A 25430-nucleotide genomic window follows, 5' to 3' on the forward strand; every position below is an offset into this window, starting at 1 on the left:
TGTATCCTTTTAATAATAATAGATTAAAATAATACATGTAATAATAATAATAATAATTATTATTATTATTATTATTATTACAGGAAAATAATACATGTAGTAATAAATAGAGTAAAATAATAAATATAATAATAATAAGATCAGAGTGAAATAATAAATGTATTGATAATAATAATAATAGAGTAATATAATACATGTAATAATAATAATAATAATAATAATAATAATAATAATAAATACAGGAAAATAATACATGTACAGTAGAGTCTCACTTATCCAACATTCTGGATTATCCAATGCATTTTTGTAGTCAATATTTTCAAAACATCGTGATATTTTGGTGCTAAATTCATAAATAAAATCATAACCTAATTTGTTGTTTAATAGGCTTTTCCTTAATCCCTCCTTATTATCCAAGATATTCGCTTATCCAACGTTCTGCCGGCCCGTTTATGTTGGATAAGTGAGACTCTACTGTAATAATAAATAGAGTAAAATGATAAATGCAATAATAATAACAATAAGATCAGAGTGAGATAATAAATGTAATAATAATAATAATAATAATAATAGAGTAAAATAAATGTAATAGTAGCAACAATAATAGAGAAAAATAATAAATGTAATATCAATAATAATGGAGAAAAATAATAAATGTAATAATACCAATAATAATAGAGTAAAATAATAAATGTACAATATATTCTCGAGTATAAGTTGACCCAAATATAAGCCAACCAGGACCCTCACCCGAGTATAAGCCGAGGGGGGCTTTTCAGTCTTTAAAAAAGGGCTGAAAAACTAGGCTTATACTCGAGTATATACAGTATATATTAATGCAATAATAATAATAACAATAATATCAGAGTGAAATAATTAATCATTAATTAATCATTAATTAGTCGTTAATTAATCAGCCCCAGTGGGTTTTTAATAATTTATCCTGTTTTTATTACGGTCTTACCATTTATGTGTTTTAAATGAAGTTTTTATCTTGTATTGTTGTTTATATTGATATATTGTATTATTGTTTTATCTTTTTTATATTTTGATTGTATTGTTTGCTTATATTTTGTTCTTATGTTGTTTGGGCCACTGCCCCATGTAAGCCGCCCCGAGTCCCCGTTGGGGAGATGGTGGCGGGATATAAATAAAGTTTTATTATTATTATTATTATTATTATTATTATTATTATTATTATTATTTATAATAAATGTAATAATAATAATAATAATAATAATAATAATAATAATAATAATAATAGAGTAAAATATAAAGTATATACAGTACTTGTTAAATCAATCTGGATGGCCATCTGTTGGGAGGGCTTTGATGGTGTTTTTTCCACACGGCATTTATTCTAAATGCATCCGATATCAGTTCTAGCTCAGAAATAAGAACTTATGTATGTTCCGCTCCAATTTGGTGATGTTGTTTATATTTCTCCCATGCTCCATTAAAGTTCGGACTGAAGTCCGGAGCGGACAGGGCACCATTGGGAAGCTCCTTATCTCCTTTGGACGATCTCAAAATATAAAAAATGATAAAGACCAAACACCCCTTCGATTCCGCTCGTCCCCGATGCCGGATTGGGCTTTTTTACCGAAGTAATTAAGATTAATGCCGCTGATAATGGAGCAAGCGTTGGTAAATGTACCTTTTCCTGGCAGCGTCGGAGATATATGTATATATATGTTTCGTACCTTAGAAGATTTATCGTCCTACTTAAGTAACAGATAATTCCTTTCGCGAATGGCAGCGTTTAGAAGCCAAATGAGAGATAAATATTTCTCAAATCAATGTCGAAATAACTCAAAAGAGCCACCGGTTTGTTTTGTTTTTTTTGCAAGATACCCTTCGAAACATTCCTATTAATTGCAATTGTTTGCAGGCTGTTCCTTATGTTCCTTGCCCCTTTAATAAAAACCCATGCAATAAATTTAACACTGAGAAAAAGGACTTTTATTGGGTTTTTATGTTTGGGTTGCTGTGAGTTTTCCGGCCATGCACCAGAAGCATTCTCTCCTGACGTTTCGCCCACATCTATGGCAGGCATCCTCAGAGGTTGTGAGGTCCGTTGGAAACTAAGCAAGTGAGAATGTATTGTCGAAGGCTTTCACGGCCGGGATCACTGGGTTGTTGTGAGTCTTTTGGGCTGTATCGCCATGTTCCAGAAGCATTCTCTCCTGACGTTTCGCCCACATCTATGGCAGGCATCCTCAGAGGTTGTGAGGTCTGTTGGAAACTAAGCAAGTGAGAATGTGCTGTCGAAGGATTTCACGGCCGGGATCACTGGGTTGTTGTGAGTCTTTTGGGCTGTATCGCCATGTTCCAGAAGCATTCTCTCCTGACGTTTCACCCACACCTACGGCAGGCATCCTCAGAGGTTGGGAGGTCTGTTGGAAACTAAGCAAGTGAGAATGTGTTGTCGAAGGCTTTCATGGTCAGAATCACTGGCTTGTTGTGAGTTTTCCGGGATGTCTGGCCATGCTCCAGAAGCATTCTCTCCTGACGTTTCTCCCACATCTATGGCAGGCATCCTCAGAGGCTGTGAGGTCTGTTGGAAACTAAGCAAGTGAGAATGTATTGTCGAAGGCTTTCATGGCCAGAATCACTGGCTTGTTGTGAGTTTTCCGGGATATCTGGCCATACTCCAGAAGCATTCTCTCCTGACGTTTCGCCCACATCTATGGCAGGCATCCGCAGAGGTCGCGAGGTCTGTTGGAAACAAAGAAAGTGAGAATGTGTTGTCGAGGGCTTTCACGGCCGGGATCACTGGGTTGTTGTGAGTCTTTTGGGCTGTATCGCCATGTTCCAGAAGCATTCTCTCCTGACGTTTCACCCACATCTATGGCAGGCATCCTCAGAGGTTGTGAGGTTTGTTGGAAACTCGGCAAGTGGGGTTTATATGGAATGATGTCCAGGGTGGGAGAAAAAATTCTCTGTTGGAGGCCAGTGTGAATGTTGCCATGGGGCACCTTGATTAGCATCGAATAGCCTTACAGCTTCAAAGCCTGGCTGCTTCCCACCTGGGGAAAAATCCTTTGTTGGGAGGTGTTAGCTGGCCCCGATTGTGTGGGCAAACTTGGACCCTCCAGGTCCCTTCCAACCCTACGGTTTAGAGGCCTGATGGGCTTTCACTGGACATTCCTGCATTGCAGAAATGTGGTTGGACTGGATGGCCTTTGAAGTTTCTTCCAACTGTAGGGTTCTGTGGTTCAGAGGCTGGATGGCCATCTGTCAGGAGGGCTTTGACTGGGTATTTTGCATGGCAGAAATGGGGTTGGATTGGATGGCCTTTGGGGTCCCTTCCAACCCTATGATTCGGAGGCTGGATGGACATCTGTTGGGAGGGCTTTCACTGGACATTCCTGCATGGCAGAAATGGGGTTGGACTGGATGACCTTTGGGTTCTCTTCCTATTCTATGATTCAGAGTCTAGATGGCTATCTGTCGGGAGGGCTTTCACTGGGTATTCTTGCACGGCAGAAATTGGGTTGGACTGGATGACCTTTGGGTTCTCTTCCTATTCTGTGATTCAGAGTCTGGGTGACCATCTGCTGGGAGGGCTTTAACTGGATATTCTTGCACGGCAGAAATGTGGTTGGACTGGGTGGCCTTTGAAGTTTCTTCCAACTATAGGGTTCTGTGGTCCAGAGGCTGGATGGCCATCTGTCAGGAGGGTTTTGACTGGGTAGAAATGGGGCTGGACTGGATGGCCTTTGGGGTCCATTCAACTCTAGGAATGGTTGGAGTTGGAGTCCAAAACACCCTGAGTTTGCCCATGCCTGCCTTAGATGTTCTCCTCTATGAGAGATGAGACTCAATGAGTCCTTTCAAGCTGTGGATACAGAAGCCTGGTTGCAAAATAAATGGGTTTGCAAGGTGTTGGTTCATTCTAATGGGTGTCCGTTTCCACGGGAAGCCCCGGAGATGCCAACTTGGAACCAAGAAGCTGTTGTCCGTTGGCATCTCGGACTTCCCCGTCCCGCACGTCCCGCACCGAAAGGAGCATCGTGCTTTCCATGCGCCGGACGCCAAAGCAAACACGCATTCCTGACATAGTTGTTCCCTTCTCTCCTTGCAGCCAAGAAGTCCATCTTTCGGGGAGGGTTAAGCTGGGACCCGGCCGGAGCTGAGTGACGACGGACCGTCTCCAAGGGTGAGTCCAAACTGCGAGGATTTCTTTCTGGTTCTGGGTTCGGATACCTCTCTCGTTCCCAAATCTTTCTCCATGTCCCTGCTTGCATCCGCACTGCGGTTTAGCACCACTTTAGCTGCCATGGCTCAATGCTCTGGAATTACAAAGAGTTGTAGTTTTACAAAGTCTTCTCTGTCACCAAGTTATGAGTCCCAGGGTTCAGTAGCATTGAGCCATGGCAGTGAAGACTCAAGGCCTTGGGAAACTGCAGCTCCCAGGATTCTATAGCATTGACCCGTAGAAATTCAAGTGGTGCCAAACTGCATTCATTGCAGAGTGTAGACGCGCCCAGGAAAGGCTCAAGATATTGCAAAACTACAGCTCCCAGAATTCTATAGCATTGAGACACAGCAGTTCAAGTGGTGTCAAACTGCATTCATTGCAGAGTGTAGATGCACCCAGTGAAGGCTCAAGATATTGCAAAACTACAACTCCCAGGATTCTATAGCATTGAACCATGGCAGTTCAAGTGGTGCTGAACTGCATTCATTCCACAGTGTAGATGCACCCAGTGAAGGCTCAAGATATTGCAAAACTATAACTCCCAGGAGTCTATAGCATTGAGCCATGGTAGTTCAAGTGTTGCTGAACTACATTCATTCCACAGTGCAGATGCACCCAGAGAAGGCTCAAGACCGTGCAAAACTACAACTCCCAGGAGTCTATAGCATTGAGTCGTGGTAGTTCAAGCAGCGTCGAACTGTATTCATTTGACGGTGTAAATGCGCTCAACGAAGGCTCAAGACCTTGCAAAACTACAACTCCCAGGATTCTATAGCCTTGAGCCATAGCAATTCAAGTGTTGCCAAACTTCATTAATTGCACAAGTGTAGATGCGCCCAATGAAGGCTCAAGACCTTGCAAAACTACAGCTCCCAGAATTCTATAGCATTGAGACACAGCAGTGCAAGTGGTGTCAAACTGCATTAATTGCACAGTGTAGATGCACCCAGTGAAGGCTCAAGATATTGCAAAACTATAACTCCCAGGATTCTATAGCATTGAGCCATGACAGTTCAAGTGTTGGCAAACTTCATTCATTGCACAAGTGTAGATGTGCCCAACGAAAGCTCAACACCTTGCAAAACTACAACTCCCAGGATTCTATAGCATTATTCAAGTGGTGTCAAACTGCATTCAATGCACAGTGTAAATGCATCTAGAGAAGGCTCAACATCTTGCAAAACGACAACTCCTACGATTCTATAGCCTTGATTCTATAGTGGTACAGAACTGCATTCCTTCCACAGTGCGGATGCGCATCCAGAAGCATTGGATCCCCTGTGCTTTCTCGCGCCATTTATCTGGGTCACTGCAAATGCAACGCTTGCAAGTTATCAAGAAATGCTTCCCGAAGGCCTCCTTTGTATGCCGTTGTTTCCTCCTTGGCCAGGAGCCTTGACAAGCGCAAGCGGCAGTCCATCCATCCATCGCCGGCGCACAAGTGACGCATTGTTTCCCTGATCCTGGCGGTTTGGTTTGAGCTGCTGCCGTGTGTCAACGTGGGAGGAAGAAAAGTGACTTCGTCTCCGGCTGGAATTCCATTCCATTCCGGCGGCCAAATGCGAAACCACAGAGGAATCCCAGACTGTCAAGGCCAGGTTGGCCGGCAGCAATCCGGGATGGGGTGGAGTGGCCGACAGAGTGGGCCCATCAAAGCAGCAGGCGGGCGGTGACCTCGGGTGACCCCTTGTTGCAATATCCGAGCCCCGAACAGCCTCCTTCTGTCTGTCTGGCCAGGCCGACATCCTTCCAACTTTTGCATGTCAATACATCTCTAAAATAGGTATATACAAAAGCAAGCATTTGCTGATATAATAATACATCACAAAGGGGTTTATTTTAACTCCGTTATTTATTAGAGAGATGGTTTCACCATCTAGTAAAGGCCAAAACTAGTCTGCAATACTAATAAGATGGATGCGCTTGTTTATTTTTGCATAAAAAACTACATCTTGGCTGAGTATTTGACATAGAGTCATCCAATCCAACCCCATTTCTGCCATGCAGTTATACCCAGACAAAGCCCTCCCAACAGATGCCCATCCAGACTCTGATTTATGGAGTTGGATGGGACCCCAAAAGCTATCCAGTCCAACCCCATTTCTACCATGTAAAATACCCAATCAAAGCCATCCAGACAGATGGCCATCCAACCTCTGATTCATGGAGTTGAAAGGGACCCCAAAGGTCATCCAGTCCAACCCCATTTCTGCCAAGCAGGAATACCCAGTGAAAGCCTTCCTAGCAGATGGCCACCCAGCCTCTGAATCATTGAGTTATAATGGATGCCAAAGGCTACCCAGCCTCTGAATCATAGGGTTAGAAGGGACCCCAAAGGCCATCCAGTACAACCTCATTTCTACTTTGCAGGAATACCCAGTCAAAGCCCTCCTGACAGATGGTCACCCAGTCTCTAATCATTCTTATAAGGGATCCCAAAGGCCACCTGTAATGAAGTACACATTTTTGGCCTCTCCCTTAACCCTTTCCTACCCTTTCCTATAGCACACAGTTCACAGAGGAATTCATCAGCAACTGAACAAAAGGTTTGGGGAGAATTCACCAGATTTACAAGAGTTGTATGTGACCGACATCCAGAAAGCACTGTGAACCCAACCAACAATGGATCTGGACCAAGCTTGCTACGGATGATGGGACTTGCAGTACCTTCACTGATACTGTGACTCCCACCAAAAATAGACTGGGACCAAACTCGGCACAGAGGAGCCCCATGACCAACTGAACATACTGCAGGGGTTTCGGGGAATGGACCTTGATTTTGGGAGTTGTAGTTCACCTGTATCTACAAAGCACTGAACCCAGCTGGCGTCAGATCTGGACCAAACTTGGCACACAGACCCAACATGGCCAACTGTGCATACAGACAGGGTTTGGGTGTGACTGATCTCGGATCTGGGAGTTGTAGTTTGCCGTTATCCAGAGAGCCCTGAACCCAGCCGACGACGGATCTGGACCAAACTTGGCACACAGACCCAACATGGCCAACGATGAATACTGGCAGGGTTTGGGGGGTGACTACTCTGGGAATCTGCACCAAGGAGACAATAATGGCATCTATACATAGTATTAATGCAGTTTGGCACCACTTCAACTACCATGGCTCAATGCTATGGGATCATGGGAGTTGTAGTTTGACATGGTCTTCCGCCTTCTCTGCCAGTGCCAAATCCCAAAGCTCCATGGCATTCAACTATGGCAGTTTCCATCCCTGTCCACATTTCCAAGACCTTTCAAGCTGTCACCCCGGAGTCAAAGGGAATGGGTGGTCCCAGCAAAAGCCCGAGGTGGTTGCCATGGGGGAGAAATCCGCCCGGCGAGAGGCTTACGGCAATCAAAGGCAGCCAGGTAGAGCTTTCCCCGTGCAGTAAGCTGTGGGCGGGGAGCTCCTGTCATCTTTTTCTGCCCCCTGCCATGCGAAATATCATCTAAAGCCTGGGAATGCCTCCCTCAGCAGGTTTCCGCCAGAGGTAAATTGCTAATAATAACCTTTGAAGTGCCAGGGATTGGAGATGCATGTCAGGAAGCGTGGGGCGGGAGTCCCCTTTTTGGGAGACCTTCATTAAGGAAGCCGGGCTTTCTGTGCTTGGAATAATTTTTGGAACTACTATCTCTAAGGGTGGATCTACACTGTGGAATTCATGCAGTTTGATACCACTTTGCCACAGCTATGGCATGATAGGAGTTGTACTTTCACAAGATCCTTTGACGAAGAGTGCTGGGACCTCATCAAACTACAACTCTTAGGATCCCATCGCGTTGGGTGGTATCAAACTGCATTAATTCCACAAAAGAAGGTGGCGAGACTATATAGAAGACCTGTATAGGAAAGATAATAATATTGAGGATAGCTTTGATGGTGTGCTAAGTGAATTACCGTATATACTCGAAGATAGGCCGAGTTTTTCAGCCTTTATTTATGAGCTGAAAAAGCCTCCCCTGGCTTATAATATTGACCTTGGTCAAGGTCAAGCTGGCAGCAGAACCTGGAGACCGTTGCTTGCAATATATGATATACAGTAGAGTCTCACTTATCCAACATAAACGGGCCGGCAGAACGTTGGATAAGCGAATAGGTTGGATAATAAAGAGAGATTAAGGAGAAGCCTATTAAACATCAAATTAGGTTATGATTTTACAAATTAAGCACCATAACATCATGTTATACAACAAATTTGACAGAAAAAGTAGTTCAATACGCAGTAATGCTATGTAGTAATTACTGCATTTACGAATTTATCACCAAAATATCAGGATGTATTGAAACAATTGACTACAAAAATGCGTTGGATAATCCAGAACGTTGGATAAGCGAATGTTGGATAAGTGAGACTTGACTGTATTTATCTCTCATCTTACCCTCCATTATCAGTGTTTACTTTTCCAAAGCCTCCCTGGCTCTTAACCAGTGGTTGGATTTCTGTTTCTAATTTTCCGTAAAGCTTTAAATCATCCATGTACAGCAAGTGGGAAATTTTTGGTGAATTTCTTTCTGTTTGGTAGTCCACTCTCACTGTGACTGACTAAGCTACAGGCACACTTGCTTATACAGAACTGCAACTTTTCCTGACAGTAGGTGTTAGGAATTGTGGGAGTTAAAGTCCAAAACACCTGGAGGGCCCAAGTTTGCCCATGCCTGCCTTAGAATATGTTGAGAATCTGCGAGCTGTTAAGCCCTCTTTTGTGAGGTAGATTCGCAGGAAAATAGCAGAGTGCAGAAGTACACCTTCAAAACAGCAGGAAACTTATGTGAGGTGAGTTTAGGGAAAGCCTTTGTTCTCCAGGATGGCAAAGGATTGCAAAGTCAGCTTAAAAGTTCGAAAGTATTTATTGAGGTAAAAAGAAATCCATTGTAGATAGGAAAAGGTTTCTGGAGCTAACTAGCTAAGCTAGGTCTAAGGTAGGTAGGCAGGTAAAAATAACAAAGAGTCTAGATAGCTACATTTGGCCAGTAGAGAGGGCAAAATGTGTCCTTCTCATGAAACAAAAGGAGGAAGAAGGCTAGAAGGAAGAAGGAATGGCGACTGACCGCATGGTCTGTGCCTTTGCTTCTAGGGCCATAAAAACTCCAATCTATATGGAGGATGTGACCTCATCCCTGCAGATATCACATTGCTAAATCAACAAGTGGATGGGTGGATCTAAACAAGATAGAAGAGAGAAATAACAGTCTATTCCAACCTTCTACATAACTAGGAGACTTGTGTAGTCCAGGATGACATCTCCAACAGAATATACACTTAACATGCTTTCCAGAATGATTGCTTATCCTTTGTCACTAAATAGGGACATGCTTTAAATGAAATAAGCACATCAAAAGCACACCTTTCCCTAACAATCTCCTGCCTCTTCTCTTTTGCAGGTCTGACGCGGGATTCTGAGATGGGCCTTTGCTGTGCTTCAGATGTCCGGACTTGTCCATAGCCGGGATGGACGCAGGGGCTGCCCAAGCGGTTGAAGTCCCTCCTTGCCGCCTGAGGACAAGGCGCGACAATGTGAGGCGCGGAGACCTTTGGTGCTGACGGTCCGAGGGGAGCGGGTCCTCTGCAGGCCTGTCCCCTCGCGCCATGATGGGAGAGACTCAGCATGCCTTTGCCACGGAAGATGCCGGGCCCGGCGCCCAGGACAAAGGGGTCTCCTTTGAGCCGTTCGGCAAGAAAGAGTTGCCCGAGTTTGACACCAACGGGTCCGGATCCGCCAAGGAGAAAGAGCCGCACACTCAAAGGGAAGCAGTGATCCGGCCCCAGCAAACGGGCAAAATAGACTTCAAGTCTCTCCAGAACCGGCCCCGTTTCCCCAGCGAGGGTCCGTGGGGCGCGGTGAAAGGAAGCCCCCAGTCGCCCACCGGGAAGAGCCGAGGGAAGGAGAAGAACAGGCGGTCCGGCAAAGGCGAGCGCGGCCACCAGCAGCTTTACCGGCTGACCATCAGCAGCGCCAGGCCCAACCCCACCATCGGCATTGCCTACCCGCAGCAGAAGGTCACTCCACCCAAGAAGGTCGAGGCGGTGGGCCGCGGAGGACACCTTTTGGGGAGCTACCGCTTCCACGTCCCCGGCCTCCCCGAAAGAGACGGGGAGCGCCAACAAGAAGAGCTCGGTTTTGCCCGGGGCTTCGCCGACGGCCCTTCAAGCCATATCTCCAGCAACTATACCTCACCCGCCAAGGTCCAGGCTCCGGTTGGTGCTCCTCATGACAACCAACGGCATTATTTGGAGTTCCAGGGCAATGGGAACGGCACGTGGTCGTCGGCAGAGAAAGGCCTCTCCGGTGCTAGCAGCGGGGTCTTCCCTGAGGGCGGGAAAGCGGGCGCCCACGGCCTGGGACCCTTGTCCTTCCAATACCCTTTCCAGACTTTGCACAGCTCGGCCGCCGACCCTTTCCCAGGGTCTCAGGACTATGTCGACGTTTCCGTGGTTTCGCATGGTGCTTATGCCTTCCATCCTTCCTCCCGGGACTGGAAAGAGGAGGCTCTGGGCAACGGGGACGGAGGGGCCTATGGCGTCTCCGCGGCCCCGCTGCCTCAGTTTCTCCCTCCGCAGACTCACGGGCCTTTGCCCGGCTACAAAGGGAGGCACGGACATTCCACTGACCACAACGGTGCTATCTCTCCCCCTGGTGCTATCGACCCCAACCCAAGCACTTTCCCAGAAAGCCCAGCCGTCTTCCCGCCCAGTTTACACGTCTCGAGTTTGCCAAAGCCCCTTGGGACGCGGCAGCCCTTGTCGAAAGACAGCGTAGCTAGTCCAAGGATACTGGATCCAGGGAGCGCTCTGAGAAGGAACACGCCACACGTCTCTCCGACCCAAGTGCACTTTCAGAACAAGGCCTACGCCGACCCAAACGCCAACGCCGTCGGATCACTGCCTTTTGATAAGAGCCTCCCTTCAGCTCTCCAGGCCCACCCCAGGCTCCTGCAGCCGTGGGAAGGGGTCAAAAAGACTTATTCCTCCGTGGAGCCGAGTTCGGCTGTATACCTGAGCTCTGCAGGTAGCACTCTCGGCTTCGGTTGCCACGAGCCAAGGCTCAAGAAAACCTGGCAGCATCTCCACCTCACCTCTGCGACGCCCAGTCAGAACCGAATCGAGCTGGCAAGGAAGCTGCCTTTCCCGACTTTGGAGTGGGATGCGAAGGGGCAGAAGAGCCCCATGGATTATGCCACCAAAGCTTTGCAGAGCGGGGAAGGGGCTGTCATACAAAGGCATGACCTGCTTCCACAGCCGTGCAACTCCGCCAACACGTTCTGCTTCGACGGGGCCAAGGACAACGAGTCTCCAGCCACGTATGTCTCCCGGAATCCCAAGTCTGTTTTCTTCGGCGTCGGCCAAGGGGTGCCATCATCGGCATCCTCTCGGTTGTCTTCCATCCCGGGCTTGGTGTTGCCCCAAGCGTCCCCAAGCGAGTCTCCACTCCCGTCGCCTGCACCCAACGCCACCAGCGGTAGCAGCACGTGCTCCTCGCTCTCACCGGCGTCCAGCAGCCCAAACAGCTTCGAGGAGGGCTTCACGCTGAACCCACCCTCCTTCTTCCACCATCAGGAGGGCAACAAACCCTTCCAAGCCTTGGAGACGCCCAGCTGTGGCGCCTTCCCGTTCTCCGGCACAGAGGCCTCCAAGGATGAGCTTCTTTACAAAAGTATCTCTTCGGAGGGACATTTCCCCAAGCCCAATCTTGGATGCGTGGAGGCCTTTGAGGCCGAGCCGCCTCCGCCGCCGTATTCCTCCTCGCATCACCTCCTGGCCAGCTCTTTGAGCAGCGCCAGCCTCGACCAGCTGGACGTCTTCCTGACCTGCAAGCAGTGCGACCAAAACTTCAGCAACCTCTCCTCCTTCTTGGAGCACCGGCAGTTCTGCAGCTCGCACGCCGGCCTCCACCAGAATCAAGCCAAAGACCCTTCCCGGGGGGCGGAACCCAGGAAGCAACACCACGGACCCCCGGAGACCGCCAAGCACACCCAAGGCCTGCTCCTGCCTCTGGATCCTCATTCCCAACTGCTCGCCTTGAACAAAGGAGACGATTTCCTGGTGGATGGAGAGCAATGCATCGTCAAAGGCGATGCTAAGGATGACCCTCTCAAAGGCAATGCTCTCAACGGTATAGCCGCCAACCCCTTGCCGCTGAGTGCCTCCGACCTGGAGCTCGACGATGCCAAGCTGGACAGTTTGATCACCGAGGCATTGAACGGGCTGGGATACCAGTCGGATAATCCCGAGATTGACAGCAGCTTCATCGACGTCTTTGCGGATGAAGAACTAGCACCTTCCAAGACCAAGGAGGGCTTCTCTTTGGGGCAGAAAGCAAAGCAAGTGGAGGAGAATGGGAAAAGCTTGAGCTGCTACGAGGAACGTCCTGTTGGAGACCCACCAAAGGGTAGGACTTTAGGGCATCAAGAACGAAGCGAGGTCTGGCTTCCGGTTCATGGAAGGGAAAGTCCTGAGTTGGCCTCCGTGAGGTTCATGGACAACGCGGAAGACGTTGATGCCCAGTCGAAGATAAGAAGGAAGAACAGCAGCCATCCCTTCGTGCCCGTGAAGCCATCCAAGGCCCGAGGATCTTCTCCCACTTCCGTCGCAAAGGAGCCCAAGAAGCAGAAGCTACGGAGCAACACCTGGAGCAAAGAGCTCATCCATAAGATCGTGGAGCAGAAGAACAAGCTCCACAAACTGCACACCAAGAGCAGCAAAGTGGCTCCGCTCTCCTGCGCCCTTGACCGCTCACTCCCGGAAGCCAAAGACAGCAAGTTTGTGGAGTACGAATACATCTCGGAGTCGGACGAGGAAAGAGTGGAGCACGCCAAGCGGCACTGCAGGAGGAAGCTGGGCTCCAGGATGAAGGGCCGGCTGAGAAGCGGCTTCGGCCGGAAGCGGCAAGGGAGAGGAGGACGGGAGAAGGAGAAGGAACCTGCGTGGAGATGCGGACTGAGAAGAGACCGGGGAGAAGAGCCAGGACGGGCAGAGGATGGCATGGACAGAGCCAGGAGGAGGAGCAGCCGGACCTCCTCAAGCAGCTGCCAGGCTACCAGTTTGACCAGCTTGACCAGTGAAACCAGCGACAGCACCCAAAGCACAGAGAAGGCAGATTCAGACACAGAAAACGAACTGCAAAAGAGGGTCCTGCAGAATTCGAAGCAGAGAGAACCGTCGGATGTTGCTGAGAAAGAAGCCGTAGGAAGAAGCCGCAGGATGTCCATTGACTTGTCCGGAGACTTAGACAGTGTTGACTCTGCTAAGCTTCAGCTGGGAGACGTCAATGCATATCAAAGGGACATTTCAGACCTGCTCCCGATTCCTTCCAGCAAAGCTATCCATGGCAAGGGCTCAGCGATGCTTTTTGGTCCCGAAGCTGCAGAGCAATGCGTCAAGAGCGCCGGCCACGACAGTGACGAGCCGATGCGGAAAGACGGAGAGCAATGCCGGCTGCAAGGAGCTCCTCGCTGCCCTCCGTTTATGGCCTATAATGGAGAGGCGTTGAAATATCACACAGAAGAATTCCTTAACCCATCCTCCGTTGGTACCCAAAGCCTCCCCAATGACGAAAATGCCAGCTATGAGCATGTTGACACAAAGTGTTTGAAGAAACAGGAGTTCATTGCTTCCATCGGTTCTTTCAATAGCAATTCCTGTGATGCCGCGACTATTGGAAAAGGAGGGCCTAAGATGCTTGTCGACATGGCTGAAACATTATATGGCTGCAAAGAACTGCCCGATAGCTATGAATCTTCAGGCCTTTTCCCGCAACCTCCTGCCGCTGAATCGTCTCAGAACAGCAATGCATATTTCTGCCACGGAGATATTGCGTTCAAGCCGAAACACCACGAGATCCTGCCTTATGAAGCAGACAACGACGAAGGAAAGATGTCTTCTCCTCTTAGCTTTGACTCTTCTTCGGTGTTTGTTGCCGAGTTCGACACCACCTTATACGACGGCAAGGACAGTTACATCCCCTTTGAATGTGCCGGCCACCCTCTTGGCAAAATCGACCAGCACTACCCCTCCTTCCTGCATGAAAAGGACTGGAGTCTGATGGAGGACATCTCCCCCGTTTTGCCTGAAGAAATCTCCCCGTTCCATGGCCTCTCCGTCGAAAAGCCCATCACAAAAAGATACCTCGGTGAGCTCCACCAAACACCTTTGCCCGAAAGGATGACGGATTACAACGTTGTGCCGTTCATGAGCAGCATCTCGGACGACGAGCTGGAGATCAAGAGGTTGGTTACAGAGCTGGAAAGTCAGCTTCAAACAAGTAAACTTCAAATGGAGGAGGCGTCTGGAGAAGGACCTGACGTTTCCAAAGACCACCCTGGTGCCGAACAGAGCGACGGCCGGTTTTTGCCCCTGACGCTGGACCAGGAGAGCGACGACAAGGGATTGTTCCTCATGGAGGATGAGTTTGGCACTGGGAACCTTGTTGCTGCAAAAAGCTGTGGCTGTGAAACCCCTGAAAGTGGGAAAACATTACTTTCCTCTTTAGATAGTAAATATGGAAGCCACGAAAACCCATGGGATCGCCCAGTGCCGTTCAGTCCTTTGCACTTGGCACCGTCTGCTCCGGAGCTGATTTTGGTGGAGCCTTTGAGCTCCAAAGAGGAGCGAGATAAAATCCATGAAGATCTAAAGGATGGTAGTGACATCTGTGTGGGAAATGGCTTTCAGGATCTAACAGATACATCTGGCCAAATCATGCCGGATTCATCTCTCCACGGCATCAGCATGGAGGTCCCAAGCTACACAAGTCACTTGGTGCAAAACCCCGACACGCTGTTCCCGAAAACTCTGGTGACTTTGCCACCAAGGATGGAGACTTTCCCAGAGGAAACATTCAACAGTGCTGCCAAGTTGGAATCATACCAGGTTCCGAGTTCAAAATCAGAGTTAGAGGTCACTAATGGTCAAGAGACTGACAGTGACTTGTCTTCCAGTGTCCAAAGCGTTGAAGAACGAGATGAAATTCCCAAATCCAACTCACCCAAAACACGGGACATCACAGCCTGCTTCCAAAAGAGTCAGGATGATTCTGTGCTTCCAAAAGAAGCCATGGAGAGTGAAAACCAAAGCATTTGCCAGTCTCTAACTGTTCCCAGCAAAGTCAATGATGAGGAAAGCTCACCTTCTGAAGCATTGGCTCATTCCAAGGAGATGAATAAGATGAGAGACGAATATGAGCCAGCTCTGCAAGAAAAAGCAGACAATCCATTGGAGCAGCTGCAGTTGTTCGTGGCCCGGACGGTCAAAAACAACGAGGAAGACCTCCTCGCGCCCTGTTTCTCCATCCTCCATCCAAACACCCACTTACTTCCAAGTACCTACATCCAAGCTACACAGAAAGAGGAATTGCAAGACAACGTGCAAAGTGAAGACATCACCGGAAGCCCAATGGTAGAGAAAAGGAAGAGGTCGCTGGGAGAGGAAGCAGAGAGTGTCGCCAAGGAATCAGATCCACCTGAATTTGTTTTGGAACAAGGCAAAATAATGGAACATGTATCCTATGCAACCATGAAAGCGGTGACACAAAGCCCTGGGTGTGATTTTGCAGAGAGAGAGCGGCAGCAGAAGGAGCGGCGCTTCGAAGACGAGCATCCAGAGGAAGGTGACATTGATACCTGCGCAGGTGGTGTTTCCCCAGAACACAATAACCTCTCGCCGCTTGGCAACCAAAGGGACGAAGGAGCACAAGAGGGTCAGGTTACCGGAGAGATGGAGGAAGATTTGGAAAAGGCAGCCTTGGCATTTAGGAGCCACGAAATCCCTGGATCTTTGGAGAATGAAACAACAGGTTCTGCTTTGGTGGCTGTGCTCACTGTGTGCAACGCTTCTTGGGACAAAGTCTGCAGCGAGGGTCAAGGGAAAGCCTTCCAGGTGGAAAGCGATGGAGAGGAGACTCCAGAAGGACAGCTGTCAAGTGAAGTTCCTGAGCTTGAGGACACTTGTCTCCAACACGGGACCGGATTCTGCTCAGTTTCAGCAAAAGACCATGGTGTGAAGAAGAAGAATGCCAACCCCCATGGAAATACATGCTTGGATTGTTTCTCCTCCACTGCTGGCATTATCGATCCAAAGGACTTGCAGAGAAATAATATGGGAAGCATGGCATCCAATGTCTTTGAAAGGCTACCATCTGAAGAAGTTCACAGCAAGATTCCTCCAGGCAATGCCGAGAAAAGTCTTGCTGGGGATCCTATGCAGCAAAATGGAGAGTCAACATTCACTGCAGAGCATTATGGGGCCACTTCACCCCAGGCATTGCAGCCATGCCATACGAAAGACAAGACCTTGGACTCGGTTGGATCCCAGAAGGGCACCACCATGCCTTCGGTTTCATCTCCAAGCTCCATTGATGTGGCTTCCCTCATAGAAACCGAAAGAGCCATGGAACTACACATGGATGAGTACAAGTCAAACAACGTGCTGCCTTTGGAATATAAGGATCTTCCTTGTTCAGAAGAAGTACCAAAGAGCCGAAAAGATAGCGAGATGTGCTGTTTGAGGGAGGCTTCATCCCAACAAGTCATTGCGTTTGGTCAGTCTCCATCCAAGGTTGATTCTGCTCTACCTGTGGACTCAAGGACTAAGGAAAATATATTGAAACCCCAGGAGAAAACCTATATACAGGCAGATCAAACTCAGCCAGAGGTCAACAAGGTTGATATCCAAGAGATGCCAATAGTCCACCGTCCAGAAGCAACTAACAAAAATGAGAGTCATTTCAATGATGGCCAGATTTTAGAGATAGAAGAGAATGGATCACAGAATGGAGGTCATGGTCTGGAGAAGGAAGACTGTAAACAAACTGGGGATGGAGAAGATCCTTCTGGTTTTGTGGAGCAAGAAAAACACAAGGGAGGAAGGCTAGGAGATCCTTCTAAGACTGGGACGGAGACAACAAAGAAGAGAAAAGGCTCACCGGCCACCTGCGATATTTGTTCCGTCTCTTTTAGGTCCAAGACCGGCTTGATGAGACACAAAGCTGTGAAGCACCTGAGCACAACGGAGGATGCCTTGTTGCCAGCATGTGTTCCTCTGGAAAAAGAATTAAAAGTGAGCAAGAAAAACAGAAAGCTCCCCATGAGAGAGAAAGCACGCAACTCGCCCACTGGTCTTCCCTTCCCAAAGTCCTACAAGAATCAAAGAGGGAAACCCAAGAGAGAGACCCAAGGAGATGTTGGTCGCAAAGGGCTCGGTGATCTCAATGGGGTTTCATCAGACTCGGCTTGTGAACTCCAAAGTCCCAGTAAAGAAAGAGAAGGTGAACTGGTGCCCAGAAGAGAAGCAAATGCAGGAGAAGAAGAAAGAGAAGCAAGAACTGACAAGCTGGAGAGTTTATCTGGGAAGAAAGTAAAGGGAAAGGCAAGAAAAGTCAAAGCAAAAGGAGTTTCAAACCAAAAGATATTTACTCCAAACTCCCAACTGGAGATAGATATCCCAGCACTTGGATCTGATGTGGTTTCTACCACAACTGATGTTATTTTGACCGTTTCCACCATCAAGAAAGACCTGGAAGACAGCCCCATCTCCACAGAGCAGTCCACTTCCCTGCCTTGTCCTTCAAGAGTCAAGGAATTGGAAGCTGTCGATGAAAGGTCATCTTCTGCCAAAGAAACAACAGAGGAGAAGCTACTTCAAGATGTAGAGAACACTAAAGAACAGGTAGAAGATCCAGATGGGAAAGAGTGCTTGGAGAAGGATTCCTCCAAGGAATCTGAGCAAGAGTCCAGCCCTTGTGAAGGCACAAGTGGGAAAGAACTTGAGATGAAGGAGAACCTTCTGGAGCAGATGATGGACAGGAATCCAAACAGTCCTTTGGGATGTGCACTCACGGGACCACAACAGCCCTGTCAGGTTGGAGCAACTGAGAAGGACTTCCCCAAAGATGCATCCAGTGATGGTGCTCCTTGTTTGGAGGATCCTCAGCCTTGGAGATCAGAAGAGTTCCCACCAAAGGACGAGTCTCAGGACAGGAGCATTGTGGGGCCAGACCTGTTTGATGACGACTTCACGTTTTCGCAGCTTTTCCCCAGACATGACCAGTTTGCTCGCAGAAAGTGCCGACGGGTGTACGGAAAGAGGATCAAGAAACCCAAACCCGTTGCAGAAGTGGCCACCAGGCCAGAAGGGACGGCGGACCTCTTTTCCACCCGGATGGCTTCGGATCTTGGAGAAACCAGTTCTTTCTGTGTCACCAGGGAGGATCCGTGCGAGTATGACACCATCTACATCGATGACGCCTTGATGCTCAACATGTGTCATGGGAGCAAACCAATGCTGGGCGATGTCATGTCTGGATCAACCAAAAGAATGACTGGACTAAGAGATGAAGTTGCAGAGCTGGAGAATGGTGGGATGCTAAGCCTTCTGTGTCAGAAGAGCCCAACAAGTGATCTTCCAAGCTTGGCGAGCTGGACCAGTCTGGAGAAGAAGGGAGATGACGTTCCTGCTGATGAAGCGTCACTCAACCCATCCATGGAGCTCACGGATGGGCACCTAACTGTTGGAGACAGTCCAGAACCTCCCGATCTTGAGGAGGAACCCTATGAAACCAGAATCAATGACAACCCATGCTCCCCTGCATTGCACACCATCGATATGGAGACACCGAACACGAGGGAGGTGTGCTTCTACAGCGCTGGAGAAGATCATCTCAGTTGCACAGACAACGAAAGCACCTTAGGGTTCAAGCCGGCATCCGTCTTGCAAGGCAGGCCCAGCAAAAATAAGCTAGAAGAAGGCAAGCCGGGGAAAAATCGCAGCGACTTGAACCTCAAGACGAAAGACAAGCAGTACAAGTGCAAGGTCTGCTTCCAGTGGTTCCTGACCTTAGGAGAGCTGGACTTCCACAAGCTCAGCCACAACCCTTCCCCGCCGCCGACCTGCTACATGTGCGTCCAGAGGAAGTTCAGCTCCAGGGAGCAGCTGAGGGACCACTTGAAGGAGAAGCATGCCAAGAACAAGGCCGGCCTCTGGGCCTGTGGCATGTGCCTGAAGGAGATCTCCGACGTCTGGATGTACAACGAGCATCTCCGAGAGCACGCCACCCAGTTTGCCCGGAAGGGCCAAGCTCAGAAGTCCGTCTTGGGGTTGCCCGACTGCTTTGGAGAAGAGGACCCTGCCGTCGCCCAGTTCTTGAACTCCATCATGTGCCGGAAGCCCAGCAAGGCCTCCAAGAACCCAGAAGTCCAGACTTGCAAGGAGAGGAAAGTCCCCAAGGAGCCCCTGGGCCAAGAAGCAGCAACGGTCAACAAGGAGTCATTGGAGATCCCGTGCAGAACGAAGCCACCGGTTGCCTCCCCCAAAGCGCCCCCGGCCCCTTCTCCCGACCCTGCCCCTAAAGTGGAGACGGCTCAGAAGCTGGCCCCCATGCACCCCGAGTGCAAGGACCCTTCTCGGGACTGCCATCACTGCGGGAAGCAGTTCCCCAAGCCCTTCAAGCTCCAGCGTCACCTGGTGGTGCACAGCTTGCAGAAGATCTACCTGTGCCACAAGTGCCCCATGTTCTACCAGGAGACCAAAGAGCTCCGGAGCCACCTCAGCCAGGAGCACGGGGCGGCCGAGGAGGCGGACATCAAGCACACCACGCTCTACGCCTGCGAGCTCTGCGCCGACGTCATGCACGTCATCAAGAAGTCCTTCATCTGCAGCACCTGCAACTACACCTTTTCCAAGAAGGAGCAGTACGACCGGCACATGGAGAAGCACCTGGTTGGAAGCAGCAGGACCTTCCGGTTCCGAGGAGTGATGCGCCCGGGGGCCTCGGCCAAGGAGGGGGACAAGGCGGCGAAGGAGGAGAAGGAGGCCCCCAAGGAAGAGGTCCCACTGGCCAAAAAGAAGAGGGTGGGCCACCAGAACAGCTCGCTTGCACCAGGCACCCAAGATCTCCAACTAGAAGGTGAACCTCTGCTGCCTCTTGGACCTCTTAGTAGGCATCACTCCTCAACGATGTCCCAACCATCTCTTAGTAGGCATCACTCCTCAACAGCGTCCCAACCACCTCTTAGTAGGCATCACTCCTCAACAACGTCTCAACCATCTCTTAGTAGGCATCACTCCTCAACAGTGTCTCAACCACCTCTTAGTAGGCACCACTCCTCAACAATGTCCCAACCACCTCTTAGTAGGCATCACTCCTCAACAGCATCTCCACCGGAGACACCAATGAACACAGAAGGCCTCTTGGACAATTTTTCCAACCTCTTAACTGAAACGAAGACGTTCCTATTTGACAGCCTGCCTTCTGATGCTTCTCTTGTGCCTCAGGATGAGCTAAGCCACCCAGAAGGGCTTGGACATGTCTCCTCGCTTTCTGAAGGACATCAGTCCAAGAGAGACACCGTCACGGATTATCTCTCTCCTTCCTTTGAGTCTTCCAATGCGGTTCGTCTTGATCTCACCAGCTCGTCCCAAAAGACGGCACAAAAGCAATCCCATCTCCCCGAAAAGCGCAGCAAGGAGACAGTAGAAAAAGCCGCGTTTAATGCAGAAGATGCCACGGGGACTTGGGAGAACTTGCGTGGAGAAGGCAAAACAGGGGCGACAGGATGTTCTCCGGATTTAGAGAGCAAGAAGGAGCCTAAAACGAGGTGTCACATCAGTGAGGCACAACCTGAGGAAAGTGTCGTCAAGCCACATTTACCTGAAGCGTTACCTCTGAAGGACAAGACGGCGTCACCTGTCCAGAACCAGAGTCCTTCAAAGAAGTTTCCTCTTGGTGAGAATCCATCTGGTCTGCAGTGTCTCCTGGATGAGGAAGATGAGGGTCAGAAACAAATATGTTCCAAAGACAAAGCTACAAGAGATACGTCTGCTGTGCAGAATTGTCCCGGCGTTGGCACCAAAGAGGCCGGGAACAAGCTGGGCAAGCTCGGCCACTCCGACTCGGGCAAGTGTCTGGCGAAACCTCACCCCAAGAAGCGGAAAGAGCACAAGGCCGCGCACAAGTCCGGCTCCCGGGAGAACATCGAAGGCGACGGCGGGAAGAAGAAGAAAGTGCGGACGCAGGACAACACCGGCGGGGACGGAGACCTCAAACGGCCCGAGTGGCCGAGCGGCGAGGGCTTGGCCTTGACCTCCCGGCGGGGCGATGCCCATTGCAACAAACTCTCTCCCAAGGTGAAGGTGTCCGTGGTGGGCGGCGGGCAGCTCAAGAAGGCGGTGCTGGAGCCCTGCTTCCCGAAGAAGGCCAACGCGGACGTGAAGCGGAAGAAGGACATACTGGTTGGCAAGGCCTTGCACCCGCTTTTGGGCAAAAGTGACCCCTCGGGCCACGGTTTCCACCACCACCGGCAGAGAGCTCTCCAAGGTGCTAAGCTGTCTGACTCTCACAATTACCGGACGGCGGAATCCCAGAACAATCTCCTAAGCCAACTGTTTGGGCAGAAATTAACTAGCTTTAAAATCCCTTTGAGAAGAGATCCTTCTGAGTAATTTATGAAAGTGACTTAACGGTGATCCTTTCGCTGCTTTCATGGGGTTTCGGCGAGAGAGCGTCCGCCAATTTATCAAAGCCTTAACATTCGTTTTGTCTAGCTTTAAAAAAAAAAAATACGGACTTGCACTGCCGCCTCTGAAATAATTTTTCCCTTTTTAAATTTTTTTTTTTTTTGCTTTTGTGTCGTACTAATCTACTTTAATTCACCTGATTTATCATGCAAATGCGGGAACTTTGATGTTGCGGATGATTTCCGTGAACTCAAAGCTGTAATCGCTTTGGGCAGAGCGACGGCGTCAAGAGGGAAGGCTTTCAAGGGAGAAGTGCTGAGGTTAGATGGAGACGCGCGCACGCAAATCCCGGCTCGCCCGTCTTCTCCTTTTATTTTAATTTTAATTTTTTTTTTTGCAAAACTGCGTCTCTGTTATCTTTGTACAAAGTACTTGAAGAGATCAGTTTCATTCCAGAGACGTCTTATTCATAAGGTGCAGCACACTGTAGAAAGCATTTATCCTTCCCCTTTAATTTCCCCTCTTTTTTTTTTTTTGAAGATTTTGCACAAATAATCCCGAAAGACGTGGTACCATTTGAGGCCAAAGAATTAAATTAAAAGAGCAAGTCACGTATTTTGACCCCCGCCCTTGTACGGAAAGCGATCGCCTTTTATTATTTAGACCACTGTTAGAGAGGGATGTTGATGTTTATTTTATATACAGAGAGAGATCTATGGGCCCCTTTTCCTCTGACTCGGCTCAACTGCACCTTGAAGATTAACAACGTTGCTTCTTCTTCTTCTTCTTCTTCTTCTTGTTTCGATTGTTCGTGTCTTTGTATTTCCCATTGAGAAAACTGTGCCAACTCCACCACCCCTCCAGACAGTACTGTGTCCCCAAGAGATGTAATATATTGTTTTTCCAAACCGACAGCAAACCCAAAAAACCCTACGACTCTTACTGTGTTGTCGAAGGCATTCATGGCCGGAATCACTGGGCGGCTGAGAGTTTTCCGGGCTGTCTGGAAGCATTCCCTCCTGATGTTTTGCCCACATCTATGGCAGGCATCCACAGAGGTTTGTTGAGGTCTAGCGACACCACAGAGGGCCACTTCACCTCTCAACAGCCAGTCCAGTGACATCACTGGGGCCACTTCACCTCTGTACAGCCAATCTTTCGCCTAGCAACAGCCAACCCAATGACACCACAGAGGGCCACTTCACCTCTCTACAGCCAATCCTCCACCTACCAACATCCAACTCAATGACATCACAGGGGGTCACTTCACCTCTCTACAGGGGCCACTTAACCTAGCAACAGCCAACTAGTGACTCAACAGAGGATCACTACACCTAGCAACAGCCAACCCAGTGACATTACAGAGGGCCACTTCACCTCTCAACAGCCAATCCTTCACCTAGCAACGGCCAACCCAGTGACACCACAGAGGGCCACTTCACCTAGCAACAGCCAACCCAGTGAAATCACAGAGGGCCACTTCACCTTTCAACAACCAATCCTTCACGTAGCAACAGCCAACCCAATGACATCAGAGAGGGCCACTTCACCTCTCAACAGCCACTCCCTTCACCTAGCAACGGCCAACCCAGTGATACCACAGAGGACCACTTCACCTGGCAATAGCCAACCCAGTGACACCACAGAGGGCCACTTCACCTGGCAATAGCCAACCCAGTGACGCCACAGAGGGCCACTTCACCTCTCTACAGCCAATCCTTCACCTAGCAACGGCCAACCCATTGACACCACAGAGGGCCACTTCACTTTTCAACAACCAATCCTTCACGTAGCAACAGCCAACCCAATGACATCAGAGAAGGCCACTTCACCTCTCAACAGCCACTCCTTCACCTAGCAACGGCCAACCCAGTGATACCACAGAGGACCACTTCACCTGGCAATAGCCAACCCAGTGACACCACAGAGGACCACTTCACCTGGCAATAGCCAACCCAGTGACACCACAGAGGGCCACTTCACCTCTCAACAGCCAATCCTTCATCTAGCTATAGCCAACCCAGTGACACCACAGAGGGCCACTTCACCTGGCAATAGCCAACCCAGTGACGCCACAGAGGGCCACTTCACCTCTCAACAGCCAATCCACCTAGCAACAGCCAAAGCAGTAACGTCATAGAGGGCCACTTCACCCCACAACCAATAGCAGCCAATCTAGTAACATCATAAAGGGCCTCCTCACCTCTCAACCCCCAATCCTTCACCTAGCAACAGCCAACCCAGTGACATCACAAGGGGCCACTTCACCTAGCAACAGCCTAGTTTCAAACCCCACTTGCCTCATTTCCAACAGACCTCAACAAACCTCTGAGGGTGCCTGCCATAGATGTGGGAGAAACGTCAGGAGGGAATGCTTCCGGAACACGGGCGGACAAGCCGGAGAACTCACAGCCGCCCATCCTCTTACTGTATTTGAAGTAGACTTGGTACGGGCTTTTTAACCCTCCCGCAGTTAACTGGTGCTATTTTTATTTTCGTAAATGTGAAATGGGAACACGCGTGCGCTCACAACACACAAAGGGGAGACCGAACGAGTGAATATTTTGCGCGGAGAGAAAAAAACAAAAACACAACCTAGCGGGGTTTTCTTCTCTCTTTTCGTTTTTTGAGGTCTTGGCCAGAGGTGACATCTGGAATCTCAGGTGCAAAAGCAAAACAAAACAAAACGCAAGGAAGATTCGGAGGCAGGATCGGCCGTGGTTTTCCAAAGCCCCGGGAAGAATGGAAGGAAGGAAGGAAGGAAGGAAGGAAGGAAGGAAGGAAGGAAGGAAGGAAGGAAGGAAGGAAGGAGGAGGACAATGCACTGAAGGGGAGGCAGGGGCATGCGCTGAGTTTGTTTGTGTCGTGCGTGTGTCTGGAAAAACAATGTGTGTTTTGTTTGTTCAGATTTTTTTTATGATTAAAAAAAGGAATTAAATGGCTTTATCATTCTAAAGACGGGCCTTGACCGTTCCTTGTGCATCTCTCTAGTAAGCCTGCTTTCACTCCTTCTTTCTTTCTCTTTCTCTTCCTTCCTTCCTTCTCTCCTTTTCCTTTCTTACCCTCCTTTTTCTCTTTCTTTCTCTCCCACCCTCCTCCTCATACACTTTTCTTTCTCGTCGACTTTTCAAAGAGGGCCACTTCACCTAGCAACAGCCAATCTTTCACCTAGCAATATTCAACCCAGTGACATCACAAGGGGCCACTTCACCTCTCAACACGCAAACCTTCACCTAGCAACAGAAAATCATTTACCTTGCAGCAGCCAACCCAGGGACATCGCAGAGGGCCACTTCACCTCCCAACAGCCATTCCTTCACCTAGCAACAGCCAAACCAGTGACATCACAGAGGGCTACTTCACCTCACAACAAGCAATAACAGCCAGTCTAGTGACATCACAAAGGGCCACCTCACCTCACAACACAGCCCACCCAGTGACACCACAGAGGGCCACTTCACCTAGCAAACAGCCAATATAGAGGCATCACAGAGGGCCACTTTACCTCTCAACAGACAATCCTTCACCCAGCAACAGCCAACCCAGTGACAGTACAGAAAGCTACTTCACCTAGCAACAGTCAATCATTCACCTGGCAACAGCCAAACCAGTGGTATTACAGAGGGCCACTTCACCTCTCAACAGCAAACTTTCATCTAGCAACAAAAAATCATTTACCTTGCAACAGCCAACCCATCGACATCACAGAGGGCCACTTCACCTCTCAACACCCAATTCTTCACCTAGCAACAGCCCACCCAGTGACACCACAGAGGGCCACT

General features: G+C 49.3%; 1 protein-coding gene across 2 annotated transcripts in view; it reads left to right on the top strand.

The window, feature by feature from the left end:
* znf469 (zinc finger protein 469) overlaps positions 1 to 24604 on the top strand; it is a 179138-nt gene extending 154534 nt beyond the window's left edge. For both annotated transcript variants that reach the window (XM_062961632.1, XM_062961633.1), the window contains 2 exons: positions 4088 to 4162; positions 9585 to 24604. In XM_062961632.1, the coding sequence (XP_062817702.1) occupies positions 9790 to 21633 (11844 nt within the window). In that variant the 5' untranslated portion in view covers positions 4088 to 4162; positions 9585 to 9789 and the 3' untranslated portion in view covers positions 21634 to 24604. The remainder of the gene's footprint in view (positions 1 to 4087; positions 4163 to 9584) is intronic.
* Positions 24605 to 25430: the final 826 nt, after the last annotated feature.

The sequence above is a fragment of the Anolis carolinensis genome, unplaced genomic scaffold (assembly GCF_035594765.1).
Source record: "Anolis carolinensis isolate JA03-04 unplaced genomic scaffold, rAnoCar3.1.pri scaffold_9, whole genome shotgun sequence".
In the NCBI taxonomy this organism is placed as follows: Eukaryota; Metazoa; Chordata; class Lepidosauria; order Squamata; family Dactyloidae; genus Anolis; species Anolis carolinensis.